The sequence below is a fragment of the Seriola aureovittata genome, chromosome 21 (genome assembly GCF_021018895.1).
Source record: "Seriola aureovittata isolate HTS-2021-v1 ecotype China chromosome 21, ASM2101889v1, whole genome shotgun sequence".
Taxonomy (NCBI): Eukaryota; Metazoa; Chordata; class Actinopteri; order Carangiformes; family Carangidae; genus Seriola; species Seriola aureovittata.
The window spans coordinates 11,351,059-11,360,731 of NC_079384.1; the positions used below are offsets into that span (position 1 = coordinate 11,351,059).

At 39.8% G+C, this 9,673-nt stretch overlaps 1 protein-coding gene across 1 annotated transcript; it reads left to right on the top strand.

Annotated features, from left to right (window-relative positions):
* Positions 1 to 1,075: 1,075 nt before the first annotated feature.
* coasy (CoA synthase) lies at positions 1,076 to 9,479 on the top strand. The gene is made up of 10 exons (XM_056366217.1): positions 1,076 to 1,234; positions 2,587 to 3,346; positions 3,471 to 3,685; positions 4,123 to 4,254; positions 5,224 to 5,413; positions 6,844 to 6,908; positions 7,018 to 7,102; positions 7,357 to 7,454; positions 7,844 to 7,990; positions 8,117 to 9,479. Exons 2-10 carry the CDS (start codon positions 2,662 to 2,664, stop codon positions 8,174 to 8,176), a joined length of 1,677 nt encoding a protein of 558 aa, XP_056222192.1. The 5' UTR covers positions 1,076 to 1,234; positions 2,587 to 2,661; the 3' UTR covers positions 8,177 to 9,479.
* Positions 9,480 to 9,673: the final 194 nt, after the last annotated feature.

Consider the following 9,673-nt stretch of genomic DNA (forward strand, 5'->3'; position numbering starts at 1 on the left):
GGTCTACTCTGATTGGTCATTATACAAAGAAAGTCTTGTATGATGATGTTAACCTTAAACCTGAAATCCCATCTGGAAGGCCAGGTGTGGAGCACTGGAGGCGAGTCTGCAGGAGAGGGCTCAGAGAGAGGACTGGAGCTGGGAAGTGCAGCAGGTGGAACAGAGAGAGGACGACTGGTACAGCAGAGTGCTGGAGGAAGAGAACATGACTAAGAAGGAACAGAAGGAGACAATGATCAAAAAGGAGGAAGAGAACAAGAGGAGGAAGGAACAGGAGGAGAAAAACATTCAAAAGGATGAAAGAACAAGAATTACTTGTTATTGTTTATTGTAAACTGTTTAATACAGTTCTGTTTCTGTGCATTGCATCTGACAATAGGAGTCAGCATATCATTGTGAATCTTGGAGGTTGTGGAAAAAGAGTCAGGAGTTCTGGGAAGTCTGTTAGTGACTCATTTACTCTAACAACAACAGAGAGACTCAGAAATAAAATATCATTTGGATCATATGATTAAAATAGACCTGTCTCTAATGGTAACAACCCTGAATCAACTGTGTTCATTTTTCTTCAAAAACTTCCTCCTCTAGCCATCCAATCTCCCAAAAGCAATATAGCATATAATAATACACTCCTGTCCACATACTACTATATTTTGGGGGCTTTTTTATGTATTGGGCTACTGTATAATGTTGATCTACATCTGCTGGATGTGTAAATAGGCAACTGCTCTCTAACAAGTTTGTCATATCAACTTAAAAAGTAATAAGAATGAGTCGTGGTTGTGTTAAAAAAAACAAGAAAAGTATGAGTGCACTATAACTATAACATTACATACATCATAGATCCATAAGGCTGGATGTAGACCACTGCACTGAGGTCCAGTTAGGCAACTAGGTGAAAACATTTCTATTTATCGATCTAAATAAAAGTACATTATTAAGAGCTGTAGGAAATGTTTAACAGCGGACATGACTACATGTCCCATATTTAACGGCTTTTTCCTCAACCAATCAGGGTGCAGGTAAAATGTCACGTGATTACTCAACCCAGTTCATGTGTGAGTGACTTCCACTAGTGGCTGCTTAGCTATTTGGACTGGAGTGGACTGGATAAGACAGTTCCTCGTTGAAGATTATCAGGAAAACGCTCTGTTCAGTAGTTATGCGTGCAGTTCTGCGTCCATACTGCACGATTCAGCCGTTATTCACATCGCTTTAGATTTGCTCGGTGCAGGTAAGCTCATACTAAAATGTAAGTGCTGCCTATCTGCCAGATTGTCAGTTCATAACGATTCAAATTTGCTGTGTATATGGGCCGCACCAAATGTTGTTTGTAACAAAATACTGACAGCTCTGAGATTGCAGGGTCATAAATAACACTTCGCTATTCTCATTTTGTTCCAGGAGCAGGACCACTTTAAAATTAAGTATTTATTGCTAGTTTTTACAGGCAATGTGATGGTAGTATTATAAAGCTAGCTAGCTATGACTTTCCAATACACAGACAAGTTAATTTCGGTTCAAACTGTCAGCTGCTAATGTAAAAAATGACACTGTTACATTTTTTATGGCTGTCAAACATCGTGTGAACAGTTATGCGGTTGCCCTTTTGTTAGCAGCTAGGTAGCAAGCTAGAAGTCATAATGGCTAAACACTGAACTACTTCCAGCTCAAGACCCTTGTTACAAACTGTGTATTCATGCTCAAAGCATTTCTCATTTGATTGGTCAACGACTGTAATAGCAGCCAATAGTATGGGCAGGTTTAGGGTCTGTCCAGTCAGGTTCCTTGTGGGTGGGATAAGAAATGAAGAACAGTGCGTCAAGCAGCTGTTTGTAAACACGTTTAGCTCTAAATTACGTTGTGACTCCACTCCTGAAATGTAAGGAACATATTGGAAGTTACCTCACACCTGTAGCATGTACAGATTCAATTCATGAATGGCAACAACACCGCACAAACATAGACACAATGTACAACGTTGGAAAGTCACAGTGTTCATTTGGGCTAAATCCACTTCGGATCCAGTATGCATCTGGGCCAGATCACCATAAAAGAATCTTCATCTGATTCGGAGACGGCCCAGTTCTGGCCCAGATTCAAAAAATGGATCTGTGCCGGTATTGGCCCGTTGTGCAAAAAGACACCGGCCCAGGTCTGTTGTGCGGATCTGGCCCAGATTTTATGGTGGTTCCGGGCCAAATAATTTTTGCTATTTATTTATTTTTAGCATGTTAGCAGCCCTGTCAGCAAAGTGATGCAAGAGGGATAACCTCGGTTAAGGTGGAAAAAAAAAAGGTTCAAATAATAGTGAGAAGCAATTTTTAATGAAATGCAATAAAAAAAATTAAACTTTTTTTTTTTTAAAAGGTTGCTATCAGAAACTATTGCAATCCCATAATTAATAATAAGAATTAAATGTTTGTCATCTCTGAAGACGAAGTCCTGTACGTTTTTCTTGTATGTGGGTTTAGCAGTGGTGAACAACTTTTTTCAACAATTAAAACCTAAAACCTACTAGATAAGCTCATGTAAAATACAACAGACATATTGTTTGACTTTGTCTTTCTCTTTCATCCTCTTCAGTGTTTTCCCATCCCCTGACTGTAACTTCTCAGATACTGTGACAGCTGTGAATTCCCTGTGATATCAGCCAGTAACATGTCCATGTTCAGCACGGGCATCCTTGTGCTGACGTCTCCTCTACACACTCTCCCCCTGCGCATCGCTCCAGTGCTCAGCTCAGCCGCTCAGCTTGTAGAGCGCACACTGTACGTCCACCTCCACCCCGGGCTGAACCTGGGAAGTGGGAGCCAGCCTCGACCAGTTTTCATCCCACCAGTAGTGGACCTGTCGACGCTCATCACCCGCCTTTACAGCAATGCAGCGGATATATGCGGGCACCTGGATATTCGGGTTTTGTTGACCAATGTTCGCACTCAGTCAGCTGCTGGCAGTGGGGCCACGATACCAAACTGCCCCTTCCCCACTCCACAGCCTCTGTCTCACTCCCCGGAGGTGGTACTAACAGACTTTCCTCTACAGGACCCAGGTCAGTCCCATCAGGTCACCCAGTGTCTGCAGAAGTACACCGGCCACTGCTACGTCTGTAGCCCCAGCCTGCCATCAGTGCTGCTTCACCCACAGCTAATGAGGCTGCAGGAGAAGGAGGAAGGGCTGCAAGAGCCTGAAGAAAAGGAAGAACCTTTGGAAACTTACAGTCATGTGGTGGTAGGGGGGACGTTCGACCGACTCCATGGGGCCCACAAGACGCTGCTCAACATCTCATGTTTGTTAGCCAATAGAAGGTTCCTTATTGGCGTGTGTGACCAAGCGATGCTAAAAAGTGAGTAGCTCATTTTGAGGATTCCCATTTAGGATTGTGTATTCACTTAATGTCTCATATTTTGATGATCGGTGAAAACGACAATCAGAATCCCCCCCTGGCATCCTTTTCTTCCTGTCCTCAGAAAAAGTGCTAAAGGAGCTGATCGAGCCCTACTCCCTGCGGGTCCAGACTCTGCGCGAGTTCCTGCAAGATATCAAACCGTCACTACAGGTGGAGATCGTGCCCCTTGACGACCCCTTTGGAGTGTCTGTGGTTGACCCCCTGCTGCAGTGCATTGTGGTTAGCGAGGAGACCAGAAAGGGAGGGGAGGCTGTGAACAAGAAGCGCATTGAGAATGTAAGTTATGAAATTGTACAAAGTACAAGTTTTAAATATTACATAATGTAAGCACTGTACATGCAGCGTTTAGGTTCTTCTACTTGGACTTTTCCCAGTTGTGGATGGCTGTCTATCCCATAGGGAGGGGCTACTAGATTTTTCTAACGACAGCAAATAACTGGCCATGACTTCACCTTGAAACGAGTTTCTGAAATTTCTTTTTACACATATTAATATGGAATTTATATTCAGAGCTATAGATGAATTTTTTAGAAGAGTGGAGCCAGACTTTTTGCCACGATGTCATTGTGGTAGCGGGTTGTCCATTGCCTTTAAAAATCATTTTATTGTGACTTATTAAAGAACACTTAGAGGTTTCCAGAAAGCATAGCATATAGGTGAGTCTAACCTGCATGTTGGCACATATTTGATGTTTTCTCCGTGTCCTAAACCAGGGCCTTCCAGTTCTTGTTCTTCATGAGATCCAGTTGCTTAAAGACGCCCACCACACTGAGACAGAGGAAGAGAAGATCAGCTCCTCTAGTCTTCGCTCTCGACTCCTTGGCACCCTCCTTACCCCGGCTAAAGTAGGTCCTGTTTAAGAAATGTTTACATTTTGATAAGGGATTTCAGTGGAGGATAATGTACACTAATGGTAACACATTTAGGAAATCACAAGTAAAGCAAAGGGCTGTATGCAATTTTTTCATTTGGTTTTTAAAGAAGTGAATAGCTATATAAAAAAAAAAAAAAACACACAAAATACATTACAATTCATTAGATTTGAAAGAAAAATAAATTATACTTGAACAAAAAAACGTCAGCTTGAGTCTGAGCCGAGTTTATTTTTGTATAATGAAATTCCTCTGCACAGCATCTCGTTATGAAAATCTAACAGTCAAACTGGATTTTAATCAACTGGTGAAAAACATTTAATTGGCTTGATATGTTCTCGCAGCTTTTGAGTAGGTGTAGAATGGTGTTTTCATTCAAAAAATGGCAGCTGAGCATTTTGGAACAAGGGTCAGATCGCTCTTTGGAAACTTTAATATTTAACTCTTCAAATAGGAACTGTCTCATCCAGGTAAAAAGTAACAGCTTTTCTTTCCAGCACATGACAAAGTACAAGTGTCTTTTTTTTCTTTAACTGCAACATAACACCATTTTAATGCAAAGAGGTAGAATTAAAACGACAGCTCAGTTCATTACAGGAAGAAATATAATTTATATCATTCAATCGTGTCAGAAATTTGCCAGATTTATGTTCATTAGTTTACAGATTCACTGGAAAGGAATGGTGTCCAACAGGTTGTGTTTAGAAGAAATCTGACTGACGTGATAATGGCTCGAGTACATTGAGTTCACTTTGATTGTCCCTGGTGACAATCAAAGACAAAGAGGAGTTTGTGTTACTTGTCAGTCCAAATTTACAGTTATCATCACCTCTGTGCCTGGATTATTAATGGTCTTGTGTTAATGCTGTGATATTTCTAGGTATGTCATCATTTGTTTTCTATGTCTTACACCCTTGTGTCCCCCGATTTCTTCTGTGCTAGGACACATCTCATCTCCCTCCCGTTCCATACGTGATTGGCCTGACAGGAGGCAGCGGCAGCGGAAAGAGCTCCATTGCCAAGCAGCTGGAGGCTTTGGGAGCAGTCCGGATTGACTGTGACAAGCTGGGCCATGAGGTGTATCAGCCGGGCACAGCCGCCTATCACAGAGTGGTTGAAGAATTTGGGTCAGGTGAGGAAACACTTTGCCTCCAGGACATGTAATTATTAAATCAACATGGCTAGAGGTGTGCCATCTATCTGTTTATGATACCCTACACACAGTCGGCCTACTTTGATGAAATATAAGACCATAATGCACCTTTGCATAGTTGTTTTCAGTATTTAAACACTTGAATGAGCACAGTGTAGTAAGTAAAGGTCAGAGTCATGACGTCTCAGACATCACTGATTTGATTTTGATGAAAGTCGATGGTCTGACTTCTGGCTTTTAGCTTTTTGATTCGCCGAATGACAGCATAATGAAGCACTGTAGTATGAGGTCAAAATTTTAAAATATAAAAGGCCATAAATCCTACATCATTCAACTTAAAAGCAATTCTTCTTTCACTGCTGTAGGAATTCGAAAGTCCCATAATTTATTTTCCTCTGTGATATTTACCCATGCATTATGATCAAAAACGTCCTATTTTCTACAGTTTAGGGTTACAGTAGGGTCAGTGATCTTTTGAAAAATTTAATTTCGAACATGATTTCTCAGACACCACTACACCATTTTGACTTTGCTTTAAAGAAGTTCTATGTAATTTTTTGCTCTCACTTTATAGCATTAACAGCTGTTTAGTTACCAGTCTAGAGGAAACATTGTGAGTTCAGCATCAAACTTAATTCCTTTGCTCGCCAAGAGCTGTCTCCAGCTGTGGAAAGCAACCCTCTTGTTTTCTTTCTATTTCTATCATTTCTTTTCTTGTAATAAAATTAGTATGCTAGCTAGCTAGCCCTGCTAATCGTAGCATCCAGTCTGCCCTGAAGAAGTAGCGCTGTTCAGGGGGTGTATTATCATCGTGTAAAACACCATGCTTGAAGCTTTTGCCAAGCGATCATCTTCACCACCCACTCCCAGCAAGAAACCATGTTCTGCAGCAGAGAAGCTGCACGTTGAAAGACACACTTTTATTGTCAAACATTATCCTGCCAGGGCTGATACAGGTGGGGGAGTGAAATGTTAAAATCTGAAACTTTGAAAGGCCATAACTACCCTGTCTCGAGTTTGACTGACAAGAAACAAGAAAGTGCTGCAGAAGTTCAGCTCCAGATAAAGCTCCAGATAAATTACCCTAGATTTCCTCAGGGTTGTGCCATGATTAAATGACTATATATTGACTCGTAGTATTAGTTGCAGCATTAATCTGATAATAACAGTTTATGCACTTTAACATTATTGTTAAATTCTAAAAATTAAACATTGGATTAGTGATGTCTAAGATATTGAGCATGACGGGACACTATATCCACCATCAAAGACCTAAATCAACACCATAGTATTATGTAGCATAATTTTAAATGACATTGCAGTTTTCATCTTGACTAGTAAATGTTATACTGTATGAAATCTCATGCATTTCAGTGCAATGACAGGTTGTTTTTTTCTTTCACTCTTAGATATTCTGAATGAAGACAATACTATAAACAGACGAGCATTAGGAAAGAAAGTTTTTGGAGACCAGGTAATATGACAAATATGACTAATGTTTGTGAATTGCAACATTGCAAATGACATGTCACAGTACACCACAGTGTATCGACAATTTACCAAAGATGCTGTTTTTCATGCAGGAGAGGTTAAAAGCCCTAACAAATATTGTATGGCCTGAGATCGCACTTCTGGTGAAGAACACAATCAGGCAATCCGGAGAGGAAGGTACTGTTTGAGCTTACATTTATTAACCTTAGTACTATAGAACTGTATGTTAGCAAACATGTCTACAGGTTTTGTGGGTCTAGGCTATTGGGTTTAGTTACAGTGTATCCAAGAAGAATAAAAAAAAACCTTTTTTCTTTTAGTTCGGCTAATGTAAGGATTGTATTGACACAGATAATAATAAAGGAACTTCCCCCACGCTTTGTGTTAGAAGAGATTTCCCCAGTGTTCACGTGAAGCTTCGCTCTTTGCAGGTAAACAGGTTTGCGTGGTGGATGCAGCAGTTCTCCTGGAGGCCGGCTGGACAGACATGGTCCATGAGGTCTGGGTCACCGTCATCCCAGAGGACGAGGTAAGGGATGGGACACAGATGGAGTCACAACAGCATGAGTGACTGTGAGGAAAATGTGCTGTTGTAAAGGTGACGGCTGCTTCTCATAATATAAAAAGGTATTTACGCTCTATCTTTTTTTATGAGGCAGTTGAGCAAAAGTCAGTTGCGATATAAGCATTCCTCACTGAAAGCAGGATGCAGCAAATAGTAATATTTTTAAAGAACTCTCAGTACATTATTTGTATAGCAGAAGTTAAAGCCTGATGGCATTTTTTATACCACCACTGGGGGGCGCCAATGTTTCAAAATTTCAAACTCAACACACACTGACTTTTAAAAAAGAAAGACCATAAACTTCGTTCTTTACCCAACTGTCCTGCTTCCTCTTGTTCCCCCTGCTCTCTCAGGCGGTGTCAAGGATAACGGAGAGAGACGGTGTGAGCACAGATGATGCCCTGCGCAGGCTGCACAGCCAGTGGTCAAACACTAAGCAAGTAGAGCACGCCAACGTAGTGCTCAGCACGCTGTGGGAACCAGAGGTCACTCGGAAACAGGTCAGACACGCATCACTCTATCACTCTGGGGTCCGCCTATCTGCATGACATTAAACAATTTGAGTCTATAAAATAATAACTGTATTATATAATAACTATAATTTGCCATTGTCTTTTATTTTGAAGGTATTGAAAGCTTGGAATCTTCTTCAGAAGAGAATCCAACAGAGGCAAGACACACAGTAGGAACATGTGTGGGTCACTATATCATCTTAGTTGTGATCCATACATGCAAAAGCATGTGTCAAGCACCAGGGACATGTGTACACAAACAACTGATCCACACAAGAAATTGCTGCCTTAGAAAGAAGTGAGTGTGGCCATTGTGCCTTCACAGCAAGCCCAACATGCTCCCTCACATCTTTGACCAAGACTCAGTGCCTAATTGACTTTCCACAGGTTTTTAACTGTAGTTTTTATTTTAAGGATGTTCAGATGAAAGATGGATGAATGAGGAAAAGCAAAACTAATCCCGTACACAGGACGATTTTGCTATTTGGGATTAATTATCTAAAGTGTTATCTTGTCCTATGAATTGTAGGTCTGTTTTCATCCAAAGTTGTTTTTTGTTTTTTTTTCATAAATGTCACACATTTAGTACTAAATAATTCAAGACCAAACTTCTGCAAATCCAATATTTTAGTTACCTTGTCAGCTGATGACACCTTACAAGTTCTGTCCTCTTTTCATGGATTGTAAGGATAATTACTATGAATGTAGTTTAGAAAAGGAACTAATGTTAAGGGAAAGGTAGAATTAAATGGTATGTTTATCCTTGTGGTTTCATGGTTTTGGAGAATTTATAAATTAACAAAGTACATTGTATTGTAGAAATATGTGCAAAAGATTGACAGTACTATAAAAAAAAATCCTAGTGCAGCTGCCACATTGAATGCGGGTAAATAAAAACACTGGGCACTAAAAGAGATCATGAAACTGAAAGGACCGGTACATTGACAATTAAAGATAAGCACCTAAAATACAGTAAATTGATTTTAGTCATTTGGATAGATTATGGAAAACCCCATACTGTAGTAAGCTAGTGAATGTGGCCAGTAGACAAAATAGATGGTGATGGGCATTGAAATTAAAGCAGTCATGTATAAATGAAATGTGATGGAAGTTTTTAAATTGTAATCCATGAAAATGTACTGCCTACCTTGTGATTCGCCAGTTGTCACATGATCAGCCTCCTACATGAGCTCTCCATAATATCTGAATAGTAAGCCAATGTGTTTGGCTTATGGAAGATTCAGTGTTGTCATAACCCACAATAAAATTATAAATTACCCTTTACATAACAAGAAAAATGTTTTTTGCAGTCATATCTTCAATATTAAATACATGTCCAATTAAGTGTCAGTTGGTCTTACAGTTGTTACAGTGAGAAATTTCAAGTGTCTTTAATTTAATTGTCTTGCATGTAACCTGCAAACTCAGTGGAATGCTTTATGGATTGGTACAGAACAATAAACAAGATATTTTCAAACCATGGGTGAACGCATTAGCTTTTTTTAATTAAAAAAAAATCTATGAAGCATTGTACGTTCTTTTGTAAAATAATCCAAAATAGCATGGTAAGTTTTATGGTTGTCTTCATTTTTAGCTTGGATCTGAAAATAAATCTGTGACTTTCACAAAATTTTTTTTTTTTTTTTTTTTTTTTTTTTTTTAAACGTTAAT